The sequence below is a fragment of the Oncorhynchus masou genome, chromosome 13 (assembly GCF_036934945.1).
Source record: "Oncorhynchus masou masou isolate Uvic2021 chromosome 13, UVic_Omas_1.1, whole genome shotgun sequence".
Taxonomy (NCBI): Eukaryota; Metazoa; Chordata; class Actinopteri; order Salmoniformes; family Salmonidae; genus Oncorhynchus; species Oncorhynchus masou.
Window position 1 is genome coordinate 55,851,467 of NC_088224.1, and position 20,744 is coordinate 55,872,210.

At 44.1% G+C, this 20,744-nt stretch overlaps 1 protein-coding gene across 2 annotated transcripts in view; it reads left to right on the forward strand.

Moving 5' to 3' along the window:
- Positions 1-20,744, forward strand: part of LOC135552614 (latent-transforming growth factor beta-binding protein 4-like) — a 51,150-nt gene that overhangs the window by 13,984 nt on the left and 16,422 nt on the right. The window contains exons 3-13 of one of the 2 annotated variants that reach the window (XM_064984328.1): positions 369-658; positions 2,614-2,716; positions 4,711-4,773; positions 7,294-7,416; positions 11,312-11,488; positions 15,311-15,730; positions 16,717-16,833; positions 19,264-19,392; positions 19,702-19,827; positions 20,297-20,416; positions 20,584-20,703. In XM_064984328.1, the coding sequence (XP_064840400.1) occupies positions 369-658; positions 2,614-2,716; positions 4,711-4,773; positions 7,294-7,416; positions 11,312-11,488; positions 15,311-15,730; positions 16,717-16,833; positions 19,264-19,392; positions 19,702-19,827; positions 20,297-20,416; positions 20,584-20,703 (1,788 nt within the window). The remainder of the gene's footprint in view (positions 1-368; positions 659-2,613; positions 2,717-4,710; positions 4,774-7,293; positions 7,417-11,311; positions 11,489-15,310; positions 15,731-16,716; positions 16,834-19,263; positions 19,393-19,701; positions 19,828-20,296; positions 20,417-20,583; positions 20,704-20,744) is intronic. The other variant, XM_064984330.1, reaches the window with a different exon arrangement.

Consider the following 20,744-nt stretch of genomic DNA (forward strand, 5'->3'; position numbering starts at 1 on the left):
CTGACCCCTGGAGGCACAGTGGGTCAGGTCTGGCTATGTGCATAGACTTTGTGGAGTCAGCAATGTTTGCTAATGCTAACCCCCACTAGCTAACCCCTAACCCCCTCCCAAGGGGCACAGTGGTCTAAGGCACTGCATCTCAGTGCTAGAGGCGTCACTACAGACCCTGGTTCGATTCCAGGATGTATCACAACCACCTTGATTGGGAGTCCTATAGGGCGGCGCACAATTGGCCCAGCATCGTCCGGGTTTGACCGGGGTAGATCGTCGTTGGAAATAAGAATTTGTTCTTAACTGACTTGCCTAGTTAAATAAAGCTTAAATAAAAAATCTATTAAACCCCCACTCCTCTCTCTCTCTCCCCCCAGCATCTGGCTCATCCATGGTGAAGGTGCGGGTGCAGCACCCACCAGAGGCCAGCGTGAAGATCCACCAGGTGCTGAAGGTGGGCTATGGGCCAGGCACGGTTAGGGAGCAGTCGGAGACGGTCACCTGGTCAGCAGGCCTCTCGGGGGCCAGCACCAGTGTTCTGCCAGGGGAGAGGGCCGCAGCCACACCACCTAAACCCAGAGTCCAGGCCCAGACCCTCCACGGTAACTCCACCAACACAGAATCGTCTGTGTTCAAGTACTGCTTCAGGGAGGTCCGCAACGGCCAGGTGAGACTTGGCAGAGGAATTTCTTCTACTATTGATACCTACAGATATCTGCCAAAATAAAGGAAACACTTGAGTAAATGAGGGAAACAAATTATATTGCAAGCAGGTGCTTTCACACAGTTGTGGAATTAACATCTCATCATGCTTAGGGTCATGTACAGTGAGGAAAAAAAGTATTTGATCCCCTGCTGGTTTTGTACGTTTGCCCACTGACAAAGAAATGATAAGTTTATAATTTTAATGGTGGGTTTATTTGAACAGTGAGAGACAGAATAACAACAAAGTAAAATCCAGAAAACGCAAGTCAAAAATGTTATAAATTGATTTGCATTTTAATGAGGGAAATAAGTATTTGACCCCTTTGCAAAACATGAGTTAGTACTTGGTGGCAAAACCTTTGTTGGCAATCACAGAGGTCAGTCGTTTCTTGTAGTTGGCCACCAGGTTTGCACACATCTCAGGAGGGATTTTGTCCCACTCCTCTTTGCAGATCTTCTCCAAGTCATTAAGGTTTCGAGGCTGATGTTTGGCAACTCAAACCTTCAGCTTCCTCCACAGATTTTCTATGGGATTAAGGTCTGGAGACTGGTGAGGCCACTCCGGGACTTTAATGTGCTTCTTCTTGAGCCACTCCTTTGTTGCCTTGACCGTGTGTTTTGGGTCATTGTCATGCTGGAATACCCATCCACGACCCATTTTCAATGCCCTGGCTGAGGGAAGGAGGTTCTCACCCAAGATTTGACGGTACATGGCCCCGTCCATCGTCCCTTTGATGCGGTGAAGTTGTCCTGTTCCCTTAGCAGAAAAACACCCCCAAAGCATAATGTTGCCACCTCCGTATTTGACGGTGGGGATGGTGTTCTTGGGGTCATAGGCAGCATTCCTCCTCCTCCAAACACGGCGAGTTGAGTTGATGCCAAAGAGCTCCATTTTGGTCTCATCTGACCAGAACACTTTTGCTCAGTTGTCCTCTGAATCATTCAGATGTTCATTGGCAAACTTCAGATGGGCATGTATATGTGCTGTCTTGAGCAGGGGGACCTTGGGAGCGCTGCAGGATTTCCGTCCTTCACCTCGTAGTGTATTACCAATTGTTTTCTTGGTGACTATGGTCCCAGCTGCCTTGAGATCTTTGACAAGATCCGCACATGTAGTTCTGGGCTGATTCCTCACCGTTCTCATGATCATTGCAACTCCACGAGGTGAGATCTTGCATGGAGCCCCAGGTCGAGGGAGATTGACAGATCTTTTGTGTTTCTTCCATTTGCGAATAATCGCACCAACTGTTGTCACCTTCTCACCAAGCTGCTTGGCGATGGCCTTGTAGCCCATTCCAGCCTTGTGTAGGTCTACAATCTTGTCCCTGACATTCTTGGAGAGCTCTTTGCTCTTGGCCATGGTGGAGAGTTTGGAATCTGATTGATTGATTGCTTCTTTGGACAGGTGTGTTTTATACAGGTAACAAAGTTTCTGATTGAGAGGGGGTCAAATACTTATTTCCCTCATTAAAATGCAAATCAATTTATAACATTTTTGACATGCGTTTTTCTGGATTTTTGTTGTTGTTATTCTGTCTCTCACTGTTCAAATAACCTACCATTAAAATTATAGACTGATCATTTCTTTGTCAGTGGGCAAACGTACAAAATCAGCAGGGGATCAAATATTTTTTCCCTCACTGTATAAAATGCTGGGCAGGCCCAGTTGCCCATTATTTTTGGCTACCATGGCTAGAAGGTGCATTAAAGCTGTTCCGGTGCCTCATGGTGGCCCAACATCCTATTAAGACACTTTATGTTGGTGTTTCCTTTATTTTGGCAGTTACCTGTATATATGTCATATGCAACAAATGATGTAGCTCGGTCTTAAGCAATCCAATAGAAATGGGTGGCATCTCTCATTGTGGTTGTGCCAGTTTAAATCCAATGCTCTTTTCTTCTCCTCTACCCCCTCAGTGCAGCTCACCTCTCCCAGGACTGAGGAGTCAGGACACCTGCTGCCGAGGGATTGGATTGGCCTGGGGCATCAACGAGTGTGTCCTATGTCCCCCTAACACAGGTAAAAGACCCCCCCCCCCCCCGATCTAGTAGTCAACGGTCTGACTTAGCTCTTTTGTTCGTGTCTCTCTTCTCTTTCGCTACGCTTGTACTCTCCTCTGTCTTTCTATCACCAAGTGTGTTCATCCTTTTTCTCACATTTCTTGCGTAGATGCCCCCCTCCCCCCACCTTCTGTCCCCTTTCTCAAAGCCAATCATTGTATACCAGAAACAAATGGGGAGGTCACTGCTGATTAGCAATCCCAGGTGCAACAATAACATATTAGTTACACCTGTATTACACTGATCATGTGTACTTTGTTTTTTGTTTATGTATACATGTTGATGCTGATGGAATGTATTGTACATGACACCTGTACCATGTTTGTATTTTGTATTATTGCAGAGTGACACTTAAATACATTTTTCGAAAATGTATGTCCCATGCTACAGTCTAGTGGCTAGCCTACCAGCTTGTTTTTGTTAATCTCACCTTCACTACTTTATTCAAATTGACTCTGGTTTTTCAAATGACAGGGATGCTGTCGATTGGAGTGGAATTCCTTTTAGAAACCTAAAACCAGATGGCCTTGCTCTGTTGTCTGATAATGAAATAAGAACTTCCATAGAAATCACATTATAAACCAGATATACACAGCACATAAAGTTATGTTTTACTCCAGACCTGACTAACCTGACTGGAATGTACTTTTCTCTTCGCCATATTTGTCCATAAGTTGGCTTTTACCCTCTCGCCTCCTCGACCATATCAACATCATGTCAAAAAGTAGTGAGCTAATGTTCTGTTTTCAACTTCTTTCATCACCGCTAATCATTTTAACAGGAACCCAGACAGTCATTATTATTTTTTAGGTAACTCTAATCAGCCTTGCCAGTGAAAGAATGTACTTACTTGTAATTACTTGTTTTAGATAGCAAAGCCCAGAAATCATCATGGTCTTGTTTGTATCTCCTCCTGTTAGACTAACAGGGAATTCATACTATTCCACACTATTATTGTTGCTATCAGTAATGGACATATTATGTAATAGATTAACTCCATGCTTAGCCGGAGCCCGTAAGAAATCTATAGCATTATGTCGGGTCATTGATCAATACAGAAATAAATCACTGGGCTGTTTTTCTCTCTGTTCAACAGTCTGGAGAATATCATGGTTTTCCTCATTTAGATTTAGACTACAATGAAAACCTCATCAATTGCGACGTCTCCCTCCTTGCAAACAACTTCCCTAAACATTCCCATAAATAAATGGTTGATACCGAACAATGGAGGCCTTGTCCAAAACTCTGGCCAGGGATCACGGTCGTTTGAAGCACTGAGTACTTTAAACTTTCCATTTACTTTGAGGAATGTCCTTTGAATCTTTACTCAGCGACCTCAAGTCACTTCACAACTTCCCACGTGTCTCCCAAACCTGTAAAGGTCCTCCGAATAGAGCTTTGTTGGATGTGAGAGGAGAGACAGCTGGGAGGGAGATAGTTAGCAGACAGGTGACCAGTATTGTGTGATTTAGGCTGCCAACAGTCCAGCAAACAATTGGGAGTAACATAGCTAGCTAACTCGCCGGAGATGGGATTGTTCGCCAATGTTAGAAGAGGGGGTTTTCCACTCTAGACTGACGGTGAGTCGTCATGCTCATATGGTAAAAACCCTTTATTTGTTTCGCTTGGTTTAATTGGCCCAGAACGCTCCGGTGTATCCCATGGCTCCTGTACGCTTGGCTCTCTCTCTCTGGTGGTACATGCTGCTCGTCTTCCATGGTGGGATCAGGCACTGTATATACAGTACACACAGATTGAGCACTAAAAGAATCTGAAATCTCGTCCAGGCTCTGCAGGAGAAAAATAGGCAAGAAAAGATTGACCCATCAGTCTGGTTGTAGACACAGCTATTGGCACTACATTGGTATCCCCTTTCCCTTTACATCAGTAGGGCTCACATAGGGTCTCTCGAGTATTGCTGTTTAATCATCATTATGTGAATTGCCTTTTCAGGAAATGGAGTCAATGGGAGCTGTCCGGCTGGATTTGAGAGGATCAACGGCTCCCAGTGTGTTGGTGAGTTCCATCTGTAGAATGATGGTGGTCGTCTACAATCTTAGAAAAACGGGTTCCAAAAGGGTTCTTCGGGTGTTCCCATACCTTTTTGGTTCCAGGTAGAAATATTTTGGGTTCCATGTTGAACCCTCTGTGGAAGGGGTTCTACCTGGAACCAAAAGGGTTCTACCTGGAACCAAATAGGGTTCTTCAAAGGGTTCTCCTATGGGGACAGCCGAAGAACCCTTTTAGGTTCTGAATAGCACTTTTTATTCTAAGTGTACTTACATCCTATCTCGGCACTTTTAATCTCTTTGTCTCTGGAAACAGGAGAACTAACCGGAAAGAGATGTGTGTTGAAACGTCACAAAAAAAGAGAAGCATTGCAATGGTCCATCTTCGTAATATGGCGCCTCTCTTTTTCATGTGATGTTTCGAGTGGATTAATGTACGATATCACTTCATCGAGTCAGCAGCCGTCTCTTTCGCTTGTCATATTCCATATAGACTCAGCTCACCCACACACACACAAAGCTCTTTGAAGCAGCTCGTCATTCAACCCAGTCTTGTCACTTGGCCCAGAGATCTAGCGCTGAATAGTCTGAGGCGATCTACTCTGAAACCACGAGCCCTGCCTTGATTATCTGCCGCTATGGAAGGGCCGCTTCATCCGTCTCTGTAGAACCTGATAAGATATGAGAGGGATAGGAGAAAACAGAGCGCTCATCTCCCCTGATGGTAACAAGCAAATGCTATCATGCTGGCTATGAATCATTCAGGCCCGTTCAAAAACATGGGATGGCACTCAGATGGGAAATACCAATGGGGTTGCGCTCATTCATGGTGAATCTGCTATTTATCTGAGAGGGGCACATACCCAAAGGCTGGTCACTTTGACACCATGCCACTCATCTGTATGATCAAATGCATGTGCTGTAGTTCTAGTTGACCCACCTGTTCATGAATTGCATATTGTAAAAACATCACCTGTGATTCTTTAGAATAGGATTGGGGCTACTGGGATTATACACGCACATTAGTTAGCAGCTGAAGTAAATAGAGAGAGAAAAACCACATTGATCTGAAAGTTAATTTCGGTAACATAAAGCAGCCTCACTAACGTGCCTCAATGGATATACGTTTTACTGTTATTTGGCAGGAGGAACTTTTTCATTCCTGCATCTACATGGAGATATTTAACATACAGTTGTAACTCAAATGGATTAGGTGCTGACCGGTGATGATGCAAACCATATTTGCAACGTTGCCTTTGAATGTCTATTTGTAGCAAGAAGGTCTACAGTGAATTGGGGATGAGTTCAGTTCACTCATATTACCCAACAGTTCAGTTCACTGCTATTACCCAACAGATCAGTTCACTGCTATTACCCAACAGATCAGTTCACTGCTATTACCCAACAGTTCAGTTCACTACTAATTACCCAACAGTTCAGTTCACTGCTATTACCCAACAGTTCAGTTCACTGCTATTACCCAACAGTTCAGTTCACTGCTATTACCCAACAGTTCAGTTCACTGCTATTACCCAACAGTTCAGTTCACTGCTATTACCCAACAGATCAGTTCACTGCTATTACCCAACAGTTCAGTTCACTACTAATTACCCAACAGTTCAGTTCACTGCTATTACCCAACAGTTCAGTTCACTGCTATTACCCAACAGTTCAGTTCACTGCTAATTACCCAACAGTTCAGTTCACTGCTATTACCCAACAGATCAGTTCTATGCTAATTACCCAACAGTTCAGTTCACTGCTATTACCCAACAGTTCAGTTCACTGCTATTACCCAACAGTTCAGTTCACTGCTATTACCCAACAGTTCAGTTCACTGCTATTACCCAACAGTTCAGTTCACTGCTATTACCCAACAGTTCAGTTCACTGCTATTACCCAACAGATGCAGTGTAAGTTAGGCCAGACGGTTGTATAACCTGACTGCTGGAAAAGCATTTCTCCAGGAAAAGCATGGAGCCAGATTGTATGAGACATAATGACAACACCAGGCCCCGTTGCATCACTCACTCAATCTCCCTAACTCCCTGAGAGTCACACCTCGTTGTCGTAAAGCTGCTACCATATTGATGAGGACGGGGTTGGATAAACACTGATATGTTTGTTATGGTTTTCTTTTACACTCCCATTGGATGTCGCCAGACTATGATTTAGTTCTTCCAAGTTATCAGCTAAACCTACAGTTTACTAAATGTATTTGTTTCACAGAGAATGAACTCTAAGCACAAATGTTTGTCATGTCTAGCCACCCTCTTTGGGTTTCAAGTCAGTCACTGTTAATATCCCCAGAATATGAATGTCCTCTGTGACCAGGGCCTCCCCTGCAAGTACTGTACACAGTCTGTCACTCAGTCAGTCAAGGTTCAGCTCTCATTATTAGTGGGGAGCCCTATTATCTCCCCGGCCTTCAGGAAGAGGGTACATGACAGTTTCCTGTCCGTGGATCCTATGAATGGATGGATGGGGTTAGGGAATAGGGATGTGACCCTGGTGTTTCCCTTCCTAGATGTTAATGAGTGTTTGCAGCCAGGCTTCTGTGAGAACGGCAACTGTGTGAACACTCGAGGGAGCTACAGTTGTGTCTGCAGGCAAGGATACATACTGGACGCCTCTCACGGGATCTGTATCTGTAAGTAGCCTATAGGGCGCTCCGCTTGAAGGTGAGGAAGGGAATACTGTGCTCGCTGTGCCGCGGGGTCTGGAATGAGCAGGAATAACGCATGGCTGAGGTGCTATGGAGGTGAACTGTACAAAACACTATACACACAACTTCACATACAAAAACATGTTGAGTAAAGAGACCAGGTAAAACAAAAAAATCTGTTTTTAAAGATAATTTCCTGCAATTCTATACATTTCGCCATGGCTTATGCCGTGTTTTCTGCTAGTGAAGCATTAAAACAAAATCAATGGGGGCCCCATGTCTTCACATTTTGGGGGAATTTTAGATCCTCCCCGGCCGTCTAGTTTTAATTTTGGTGATTGTTAGCTCTCAAAGATGATATTATAAAAATATATACAGTACCAGTCAGACGTTTGGACTCACCTACTCATTCAGGGGTTATTCCTTATTTTTAATATTTTCTGCATTGTAGAATAATAGTGAAGACATCAAAACTATGACATGACACATATGGAATCATGTAGTAACCAGAAAAGTGTTCAAGAAATATATTTTAGATTATTCAAAGTAGCCGCCCTTTGCCTTGATGACTGCTTTGCACATTCTTGGCGTTCTCTCAACCAGATTCATGAGGAATGCTTTTCCAACAGTCTTGAAGGAGTTCCCACATATGCTGAGCACCTGTTGGCTGTTTTTCCTTTACTCTGTGGTCCAACTCATCCCAAACCATCTCAATTAGTTTGAGGTTGGGTGATTCTGGAGTCCAGGTCATCTGATGTAGCACTCATCCCTCTCCTTCTTGGTCAAATAGCCCTTACACAGCCTGGAGGTGTGTTGGGTCATTGTCGTGTTGAAAACAAATGATAGTCCCACTAAGTGCAAAGCAGATGGGATGGCGTATTGCTGCAGAATGCTATGGTAGCCATGCTGGTTAAGTGTGCCCTGAATTCTAAATAAATCACAGACAGTGTCACCAGCAAAGCACCACCACACCTCCTCCTTCATGCTTCACGGTGGGAACCACACATGCAGAGATCATCCGTTCACCTACTCTGCGTCTCACACTGACTCATCAGATCAAATGACAGATTTTCACTGGTCTAATGTCCATTGCTCGTGTTTCTTGGCCCAAGCAGGTATCTTCTTCTTCTAATTGGTGACCTTTAGTAGTGGTTTCTTTGCAGCAATTTGACCATGAAGGCCTAACTCACGCAATCTCCTCTGAATAGTTGATGTTGAGATGTGTCTGTTACTTGAACTCTGTGAAGCATTTATTTGGGCGGCAATTTCTGAGGCTGGTAACTAATGAACTTATCCTCTGCAGCAGAGGAAACTGTGGGTCTTCCTTTCCTCTGGCGGTCCTCATGAGAGCCAGTTTCACCATAGCGCTTCATGGATTTTGTGACCGCACTTGAATAAACTTTTTTAGAGTTCTTGAACTATTCTGGATTGACTGACCTTCCTGACTTAACCTCTTGAAACTCCCCATCCCGGATCCGGGATTGTGACTAAGCCTCAGGCTCATTAGCATAACGCAACGTTAACGATTTCTGAAAATCGCAAATAAAATTAAAATAATGTGTTTGCTCTCAAGCTTAGCCTTTTCTTAACAACACTGTCATCTCAGATTTTCAAAATATGCTTTTGAACCATAGAAATTGACTAATTTGTGTAAGAGTATGCTGCATAGCATTTTGTGTAGCATGTAGCACGCAACATTTTCACAAAAGCCAGATAACCAAATAAATAAAATCATTTACCTTTGAAGAGCTTCTGATGTTTTCAATGAGGAGACTCCCAGCCACATACCAAAAGTGTTTCCTGAAAGCGTCTGTGTAGGAGAAATCGTTCCGTTTTCTACATGAACGAAAATGCAGTCACCTCAACGTCTTTTTCCGGATTAACTACATAATATCAGAAACATGGCAAACGTTGTTTGGAATCAATCCTCAAGGTGTTTTTTCACATATCTCTTCATTGACATGCAGTTTGGAAGCTTGCTTTCTCTCTGTGCTCCATGGAAAAATACTGGCAGGTGACTTTGCGCACCAATTTCGGCGCAGGACACCGGGCGGACACGTGGTAAATGTGGTGTCTTATGGTCAATCTTCCAACGATCTGCCTACAAATACGTCACAATGCTGCAGACACCTTGGGGAAACGACAGAAAGGGCAGACTCATTCCTCTTGCGTTCACAGCCATATAAGGAGATCATGAAAGACAGAGCCTCAAAAATCCTTGTCATTTCCTGGATGCCAAGTCATCTTGGTTTTGCCTGAAGCTCACGTTAAAGGGCACGCACAGAGAAGATATTTGTATTTCTGGACACGTCAGAGTGTTTTCTTTCGAACAGTAGCAATTATATGCATAGTCGAGCATCTTTTTGTGACAAAATATCTTGTTTAAAACGGGAACGTTTTTCTTCCAAAAATGAAATAGCGCCACCATAGGTGTAAGAGGTTAAAGTAATGATGGACTGTCATTTCTCTTTGCTTATTTGAGCTGTTCTTGCCATATTATGGACTTGGTCTTTTACCAGATAGGGCTATCTTCTGTATACCAACCCTTCCTTGTCATAACACAATTGATTGGATCAAACGCATTAAGAAGGAACTTTTAACAAGGCACACCTGTTAATTGAAATGCATTCCAGGTGATTACCTCATGAAGCCGGTTGAGAGAATGCCAAAAGTGTTCAAAGCTGTCATCAAGGCAAAGGGTGGCTACTTGCAAGAATCTCAAAATATCAAATATATTTTGATTTGTTTAACACTTTTTTGGTTACTACATGATTCCATATTTGTTATTTCATAGTTTGGATGTCTTCACTATTATTCTACGATGTAGAAAATAGTCAAAATAACAAACAAAAAACTTTTGACTGGTACTATATATAGCTCCATTATCATTTCTACATACTTTTTAAGTTTACACTGAAAATGTTGTCTTTACCAAAAATCATTTTCAATCTTTTGAAGTGGCGGAAACTATTTAGCAGCTAAATGATTATAGTGGAAACACTCTGTAGGACAGTAGACTACCTCATGCAATAAATATTTCCATTATCTTTATTCATGCTCTGATCCCAAAAATGAGTTCAAATTCCACACGCTTTTAGATTGAACAATATTCAGTAATACTTTACATTAACTGTGCTGTATTATGTCAGATATAAAACATACATTACACATTTATACGCACATCATAAACATGACATTACAGCGCCTGAAGTTCTGTGACACTTGGCCTGCTTATTCTAACCAGCATTTTACAATGGTCAGTGCTTCTGAAATGCTGTTTGGCCTGTGACCCCTGTGTGTTGCCTTTGGATCTGATGCAGTTTGGATCTGCTTGTCTGTGGGCTCCCTCTATCCAGTCCGCCCCAACTGCTGGCTCTAACTGCTGGAAGCTGTCTGTTTTGTGTGCGTTGTTGACTCTGAGCGGTCATCTTTAAATAATGTGTTGCCAAACCGTTCATGGGAATGCTTTGAGCTTTTCTGTTTTCTTGCACTCTGGATCGATGGTTTAACAGTGATTTACTTCCGACGTTTCTTATTTTTTTCTGACTTCAGTTACTTCTGCAACTCATTGTCTGTCTTCAGTTGAATAGTTCTGTGTTTCTTAACCCGACTAAAGCAACAGAATGCCTACTGCTTTCTAAGCTAAGATCAAGTACCAGAGAATTGTGACACAAAAAGCAAAGATGAAGAGTACACCATCGTTATATTTCAAGACAAATTGCCAATCAACAATCAGCATGTGTTGAGCCTGCATGTTGGGTTTTGTGTATTCTTTTGCTTGAGGCCTTTTTGGAAATGAAGCTGTTTCTGTATGGCTATAATAAACGCTATCTTCTCTCTACCATTCTCCCATGTCCTCACCCTGTCTTCCTCCTTGCAGCCCATAGGGTGATCTCGGAGGATAAGGGCCAGTGCTATCGCATCCTGAACTCTGGCTCTGGCCGTGGTAGCTGCTCCGTGCCTATCCTTAGGAACATCACCAAGCAGATCTGCTGCTGCAGCCGCGTGGGCAAGGCCTGGGGCGAGAACTGTGAGAGGTGTCCCTACTTTGGATCAGGTGAGCATCCCTATTCTGATTCAAACCTCCAGATCATACTGGACCGGCATTGGATAATCAGAATGCAGCTAATGGCCAGTGTTAACATCTGCCTTATGTCACAGTATGTACATTGATCAAAGAATACAAACGCAACATGTAAAGTGTTTGTCCCATGGCAGAAAATGTCCATACTCACAAAAAGCTTATTTCTCTCAAATGTTGTGCACAAATGTGTTTACATACCTGTTAGTGAGCATTTCTCCTTTGCCAAGATAATCCATCTACCTGACAGGTGTGTGATAGGAGAATTATGTTCTCCAGGTACATCACTCAATTTAATTATATTACTCTCAGTCTGAAAACCAGATTTTGTAAGCTACCGGTCAAATGAAAACAGACAGAGTCTACCACAGTTAAATGTTTATTCACGGGAACGTTCTGAAGTCAAGAATACAAATAAATTAATTTTCTACTGGCTTCTCACGCCCACACATACACACACACAAACATACGTACACACATACACACAAACATACGCACACACGTACACACAAACATACGCACACACATGTCCTGCTAAGCACACACTGTCTGTCTCACTTCCCAGCCGACAGAGATAGTGACTTTGTCCTTGAGACGTACTCCCTGTTCTCTCCCAAATCGCTAGTCAGGTCGGCACCAAGCTCAGACGATCTGTGTTTAAAATACCATAAAGACATTGTTTTACCCTAATTCTGTCTAGGACTACACATTAATTGATTATGATTTCATACATTCTAATCAATTCCATACAATTATATGTTTCAGGGTGGAATATTCTAATCATTCAATTAACAGACAATTCTCACCTATCAGTGTGATATATCAAGAAGCTGATTAAATAGCATGATCATTACACAGGTGCACCTTGTGTTTGGGGGCTATAAAAGGCCTCTCTAAAATGTGCAGTTCACACAACATAATGCAACAGATGTCTCAAGTTTTGAGGGGATGTGTAATTGGTATGCTGACTGCAGGAATGTGCACCAGAGGTGTTGCCGGATAATTTAATGTTAATTTCTTTACCATAAGCCTCCTCCAACATTGATCGAGGGAATTTGAGGGAACTGCAGGGAACTGAATCGAGGGAACTGCAGACCACGTGTATGGTGTCATGTGGGCGAGCGGTTTGCTGATGTCAACGTAGTGAACAGAGTGCCCCATGGTGGTGGTGGGGTTATGGTATGGGCAGGCATAAGCTACGGATGACAAACACAATTGCATTTTATCGATGGCAATTTAAATACACAGAGATACCGTGACGAGATCCTGAGGCCCATTGTCGTGCCATTCATCTGCTGTCATCACCTCATGTTTCAGCATGATAATACACGGCCCCATGTTGCTGGAAGCTGAAAATGTCCCAGTTCTTCCATGACCTGCATACTCACCAGACATGTCACCCATTGAGCATGATTGGTATGCTCTGGATTGTTGTGTACGACAGCGTGTTCCAATATACAGCAATTTCACACAGCCATTGAAGAGGAGTGGGACAACATTCCACAGGCCACAGTTATATGCGAAGGAGATGTGTCACGCTGTATGAGGCAAATGGTGGTCACACCAGATACTGACTGGTTTTCTCTGTCCAGTGTCTGTGTTTTTTTGCCCATCTTAATATTTTATTTTTATTGACCAGTCTGAGATGTGGCTTTTTCTTTGCAACTCTGCCTTGAAGGCCAGCATCCCGGAGTCTCCTCTTCACTGTTGACGTTGAGACTGGTGTTTTACGGGTACTATTTAATGAAGCTTCCAGTTGAGGACTTGTGAGGCGTCTGTTTCTCAAACTAGACATTAATGTACTTCTCCTCTCGCTCAGTTGTGCACTGGGTCCTCCCACTCCTCTTTCTATTCTGGTTAGAGACAGTTAGTGCTGTTCTGTGAAGGGAGTCGTACACAGCGTTGTATGAGATCTTCAGTTTCTTTGCAATTCCTCGCATGGAATAGCCTTCATTTCTCAGAACAAGACAAGACTGATGAGTTTCAGAAGAAAGTTCTTTGTTTTTGGCCATTTTGAGCCTGTAATCGAACCCACAAATGCTGATGCTCCAGATACTCAATGAGTGTAAAGAAGGCCAGCTTTATTGCTTCTTTAATTAGAACAGTTTTCAGCTGTGCTAACATAATAGCAAAAGGGTTTTCTAATGATCAATTTGCCTTTTAAAATGATAAACTTGGATTAGCTAACACAACGTGCCATTGGAACACAGGAGTGATAGTTGCTGATAATGGGCCTCTGTACGCCGATGTAGATATTCCATAAAAAAATCTGCCATTTCTAGCTACAATAGTCATTTACAATATTAACAATGTCTACACTGTATTTCTGATCAATTTGATGTTATTTTAATGGACAAAAAAAGTGCTTTTCTTTCAAACACAAGGAAATGTTTAAGTGACCCCAAACTTTTGGAACGGTAGTGTATATGGGTCAAAATCAAAAGTACCAGTCAGTATCTGGTGTGGCCACCAGGTGCATAAAGAACTGCAGTGTATCTCCTCCTCATGGACTGCACCAGATTTGCCAGTTCTTGCTGTGAGATGTTACCCCACTCTTCCACCAAGGTACCTGCAAGTTCCCGGACATTTCTGGGGGGAATGGACCGAGCCCTTACCCTCCGATCCAGCAGGTCCCAGACGTGCTCAATGGGATTGAGATCTGGGCTCTTCGCTGGCCATGGCAGAGCACTGACATTCCTGTCTTGCAGGAAATCATACACAGAAGGAGCAGTATGGCTGGTGGCATTGTCATGTTGGAGGGTCATGTCAGGATGAGTCTGCAGGAAGGGTACCACATGAGGGAGGAGGATGTCTTTCCTGTAACGCACAGCGTTGAGATTGCCTGCAATGACAACAAGCTCAGTCCGATGATGCTGTGACACACCACCCCAGACCATGACGGACCCCCCACCTCCAAATCGATCCCGCTCCAGAGTACAGGCCTCAGTGTAACGCTCATTCATTCGCCGATAAACGCGAATCTGACCATCACCCCTGGTGAGAGAATACCGCAACTCGTCAGTGAAGAGCACTTTTTGCCAGTCCTGTCTGGTCCAGCGACGGTAGGTTTGTGCCCATAGGCGATGTTGTTGCTGGTGATGTCTGGTGAGGACCTGCCTTACAACAGGCCTACAAGCCCTCAGTCCAGCCTCTCTCAGCCTATTGGGGACAGTCTGAGCACTGATGGAGGGATTGTGTGTTTCTGGTGTAACTCGAGCCGTTGTTGTTGCCATCCTGCACCTATCTCGCAGGTGTGCTGTCCGATCAGCTGTCCGTCCTGTCTCCCTGTAGCACTGTCTTCGGCGTCTCACAGTACGGACATTGCAATTTATTGCCCTGGACACATCTGCAGTCCTCATGCCTCCTTGCAGCATGCCTAAGGCACGTTCACACAGATGAGCAGGGACCCTGGGCATCTTTCTTTTGGTGTTTTTCAGAGTCAGTAGAAAGGCCTCTTTAGTGTCCTAAGTTTTCATAACTGTGACCTTCATTGCCGACTGTCTGTAAGCTGTTGGTGTCTTAGTGACCGTTCCACAGGTGCATGTTCATTAATTGTTTATGGTTAATTGAAAAAGCATGGGAAACAGTGTTTAAACCCTTTACAATGAAGATCTGTGAAGTTATTTGGATTTTTACGAATTGTCTTTGAAAGACAGGGTCCTGAAAAGGGACGTTTCTTTTTTTGCTGTATAAAATATGTGTGTGTGTGTGTGTGTGTGTGTGTGTGTATATGTATGGGTATGAAACATACTAACTAATTCAATCCTGCTTGTGGCGTTCTCTGTTTGCTCCTGAAAGTTGCTTTCAAGGAGATCTGCCCAGCAGGGCCTGGCTACCACTACTCTGCCTCTGTCATCCAGTTCAACCAGAGGTTGCTGGAGCAGCACGGGACTGGAGGTCCCCCTGTCATATCCCAGAGCACGGGACAGACCAGGCCACAACAACCAGCCAGTAGTGGTGCACAGACTCCCCAAACTAGTCACCAACAATCTTCAGGCTCTCTCACTCCCCAAACCAGGCCTCAACAACCAGGTATCCCTACTCTGCTCACCACTCCGACCAGACCCCAACAGCCAGGTGGTGGAGCTCTCACGCTTCAGACCAGACCCCAGCAGCCATCAGTGGAGCAGTGGAGCAGTGGAGGCTCCCTGTCCTCCCAGGGCAGACCACACATTCCAGCCAGCTCTGTTACAGCAGGACCCACCCAGGTGGTGACCGGTGAGTAGACAATAGCCCTGAGCAACCTCAAGGAGATTCCTCAATGTACAGTGATTATGAAGAGTTTCATTCCAGAACGCAATAAATCCATTTTCAAAAATGTTTGTAAAATGCCATTAATTAAAACCACATCTTATGAAGGAGTATATATAAATACATTGTAAGGTCATTTTATTTTCGAGAGACAAATGATCATGCTTTGTGGCAAAGCGCTATATATCCGCCCCAACCAACAGAACGTCAATAGACAAAGTGTCCAGATTGGGTTTTAAACAGTTGCATGTAATAAAGTATTGATACGTAAATAAATAAATATACAAATGATCTATTTGTTTCAACTAAATTGTGCAAATATCATAGTCCATTTGTATTCAGAGGGTGAACAGTGTCGTGTGTACTATGTGTACTAAGTTTTCTTTTCGGACACGTTAAGCAACTTTTGGAACAATTGTATGGTGGTTTTACAGGTTTTTTCATTCGGATAAATCAAGGAAAGACTTTCGAGTGTTGATTATATACACGTTAGGGAAAGATTTAAGGAACCATAAGGACAGTGAAAGTCCTCCGTATGTTTGCAGCCTGTAGTCTATTATTGTTTCCTCGTTGCTGGATCTAACTCTCTAAACACGTCTCTGGATGTAACACATTTTGATATGAAACGATACGGATATTTTGCATTTTGCAACCAAAAAAAAACATTCTAAAGCACATCTAAAGTCAATGTTTTTAAAGTATGAGAACTGCCATAATTCATACACATAGAACAAAAATTGCGTTTTGGAATCAAACCCTTCATATACTCTTGTCATTTCCACATAGCAACATCAACTATTGAGACAGAATTAGAACGTTTAAAGTTTGATGTTTGTGTCCAGAAGGCTGTGAGAAAAACCATTCTTATCAAGCTGCCTCTTCTCAACAAGCGGAAGCTCTAATGTGTCTAGACATTCTCAGTAAATGTTTAGGTCCGGTTTTGGTTTCTCCAGTTCGGCCCCTCACTCAGACCCAATGGCCTCCAGTTGACCGACGGCCAGTATCTCCAGTGAGACCTGCCCAGCCCCTCCCACCTCTGGTCACGCCCCGCCCACCCATCCCCAGGCCAGGTACCGTAAATCGTACACCACAACACCACAGCCACAAAGTGTTTTTTCTTGATACAGTAATGGCTCCAAGATTAGGTCAACTGCAGATAAAAGCTGGTTCAACTTTCTGGCCTCTCACACTGCCAACTCCATGTCATTCCCTGTTAGAACTCTTAACTATGGTACTCCACACCTGACTCAAGAACAAAGAAGCATATAGTTTGAGCTTTTCTCACTCCACAGTACAGACTCCAAAGTTCTCCATTGAAGTTGACAACTGGTCTTCCTGTGTCTGTTTTGCTCTCATTTTATGTGACAGCACTTGAAAGCGTGAGTTCACATTTAGAATGGAACAGAATAATGAGTGCTTAAGAATCATGGGGAGATGGAGTTGAATTCTCTGGTAGTGTCGATTTTTACTGGCGGTTTTATCCACCTTCAAAGACATCAGATGTGTTTCTGGCTCTGGACTTTTCTGGCTCCACTAGAGTACTTAGCCGACGCTGTCCCACACACGCATGCTCACACACACCTCCACTTCAACGTCAACAAAACAAAGGAGATGATCGTGGATTTCAGCAGACAGCAGAGGGAACACCCCCATATCCACATCGATGGGACAGCTTTGGAGAAGGTGGAAAGTTTATAGTTCCTCAGCGTACATATTATGGACAAACTGAAATGGTCCACCCACACGGACAGTGTGGTGAAGAAGTGTGGCGCAACAGCACCTCTTCAACCTCAGGACGTTGAAGAAATTTGGTTTGTCACCTAAAAGCCTCACTAACTTTTACAGATGCACAATTGAGAGCATCCTGTCGGGTTGCATCACTGTCTGGTATGGCAACTGCACCGCCCACAACCCGCAAGACTCTCCAGAGGGGGGTACGGTCTACACAAAACACCTGCCCTCCAGTACACCTACAGCACCCGATGTCACAGGAAGGCCAAAAAGATCATCAAGGACAAAAACCACTTGAGCCACGGCCTGTTCACCCCACTACCTACCATCCAGAAGGCGAGGTCAGTACAGGTGTATCAAAGCTGGAACGGAGAGACTGAAAAACAGCTTCTATCTCAAGGCCAGCAGACTGTTAAACAGACATCACGAGCACAGAGAAGCTGCTGCCTACATACAGACTTGAAATCATTGGCCACTTTAATAAATGGATCACTAGTCACTTTAATGACACTTTAATAATGTTTACATATCTTGCATTACTCATCTCATATGTATATACTGTATTTTATACCATCTATTGCATCTTGCCTATGCTGCTCTGTCATTGCTCATCCATATATTTATATGTAAATATTCTTATTCCTTTACTTAGATTTGTGTGTATTAGGTAGTTGTTGTGTAATTGTTAGAGTACATGTTAGATATTGCTGCCCTGTCGGAACAAGAAGCACAAGCATTTCGCTACGCTCGCAGTATCATCTGCTAACCAATTGTATGTGACCAATACAAATTTGATTTGGATTTGATTTGATTTGACACACACACCTCAACTTCAAAACCTCAGTCGATAAAAAGCGTTTTACATTCTTTAATGCACTTCTTTGCAATACAAAGAGAGATTCAAAGAGGGAGTACCCTCACACAGGAACTCTGGCTCAAGAGATAAGCAGTAAACTGATGGGTACAATGCTCTGTTTGTGCCGCAAAATGTTTGCCTAATGTTAGCTAACTGCTCACCACCGGACTGTTAGTTTATCACATGTTGGCAGGTTTGAATCTCAAGGAAGGGGCCGTCAAAAAGCTGCTAACTATTTTTCTTGTGAGAGAGGTGCCCGTTTTTGTGCTGTAACCTGGAATTGAACACTGTTATGCCCACAGCCTTGAATCTGCCCCATAACAACTGAGTTCTGAGACTATAAATCCTCATAATGGTCCCTGAGAAATATGTGAGCTGCACTCTTAGAAAGAAATAAGTGCCATTTCGAACTTTAAAGGGTTGTCCCCGTCAGATAACTTTTTAAAGGACCTTTTTTTTGGTTCTGGGTAAAAACCTTTTTGAGTTCCATGTTGAACCCTTTCCATAGAGGGTTCTACATGGAACCCAAAAGAGTTCTACCTTGAACCAAAAAGGGTTCTCGTATGGGGAAAGCCGAAGAACCCTTTTGGAACCCTTTTTTCCCAAAGAGTGTAGAATGGGATGAGTGTTTGTCAGAGCTTCGTTGTTCAGCTCTCCAATGTAAACAGAGATCAGGCAGCCAGATGAAATCAGAAGCTCCTCACACCATTTGCCGTGGCTGTGTCATCCCCTCTTCCCTCTCACAACCTCAGGCGGATGAGATGACAACTAAGATCACACTTTGGAGTCGTTTTTGAAACGGTGACAGACAAGAAAACTGTGTGTGTGTGTGTGTGTGTGTGTGTGTGTGTGTGTGTGTGTGTGTGTGTGTGTGTGTGTGTGTGTGTCTACGTGCATCTGCTTGGGCATCCAGTGCGGGGTGTGTGTGAGACCATGCCCCAGGTGTGTGGACAGGGCCGTTGTGTGAACCAGCCCGGAGGGAGACATACCTGCATCTGTAACGAGGGATACCAACTCAACGCTCAGCAGACTCGGTGTCAAGGTGAATGTCGTTTTGTTTAGGGCACTGTTGCTCGTTGAACTATTGACCTACTATTGGGAAGCATCAAACACACATACATATCCCAATGTTGGCTATTCCTGATGCTGCATTGGGCCTCAGCTGTATTTATAGTGTGCGGTCATTGAACATGTGCTAGTCATTATGGATGAGTCCGTTTCAGGCTGGTTACGGTACCACAAGCATCTCACTGCAATCCCCTCCTGTGAGGGGCCGCTGGATTACAACCTGTAGCGTTGGTCAGGCTCCTCTTGACCTCTTTAACCCCACTCACTTCCCCTTTCCTTTCAGACGTAGACAGGTGCAGGGCGTCTCCCCCGCCCTGCGGCAGCGGCCGCTGCCAGAACACAGAAGGGGGCTACAGGTGCAGCTGCCCCTCTGGATACCAGTCGGGACCCCGGGGCACCAGCTGTATAGGTACAGCACCGCCCCACTGTACACACCACTCACACACACACACACACACACAGTCGCTGGCCACGGCAGCTGTGCGCTGGACGTTTATTCAGACAACAGCTACTCTGCATTGTTGGGTATAGAGAGAGACCTTCTGGCGTCCCCCTGGAATGCCTTGTGATCTACTTGGAGGTCAAGGGTTAGGAAATGGGGTCTGGTACTCTGGTCAGTGTTCTCTGAGAGTCCCTCGTGTAGCCAGGCGGCTACAGATGTGTGTGTTCTGCGGGCTTCAGAGCCAACTTCCAACAGACGAAGTGTCAAGGTAAGAGGGGACGCGTCCTCAACATCTGCAGTCAATAAGTATTATGTTCATGACTGGGATTGTTATAAGGAATGTTATGTCGATTGTGATAGCTGTCCTCGAGGAAAATAGACAACTGTTAACTGTCAAGTCTTTGAGTAAAGGACAAACTTTTTTTTGGTGGCACAGATATTGACGAGTGTCGTCAGGTTCCGAACCCCTGTAACAACGGCCGCTGTGAGAATAGCCCTGGTAGCTTCAAATGTGTCTGCCGCACTGGGTACACGCTAGAGGGAAACGCATGTAAAGGTAAAGAAGCTATCTCTGCATCTATTCAACATTATTTCACTACTGAAGGTACTGTCCTGTATATGTTGCCATCTTCACTCACCAACGATTGTGTGATGTTTGTGAAATTATACTATTGGTCAGTTGGACATATTAAACTTCCAGTCTATCATTCTCCCTTTCCCCAGATGTGGATGAGTGTGAGGACCCCTTGAGGTGTCCTGTTCAAGCCTGTGCCAACTCTCCAGGATCATACAAGTGTGTGTCTTGCCCGCCAGGCTTTGGCCTGCTCAACGAACAATGCTCAGGTAACACCCCTTGTCCTGAAGCAGTCATACACAAAACCAAA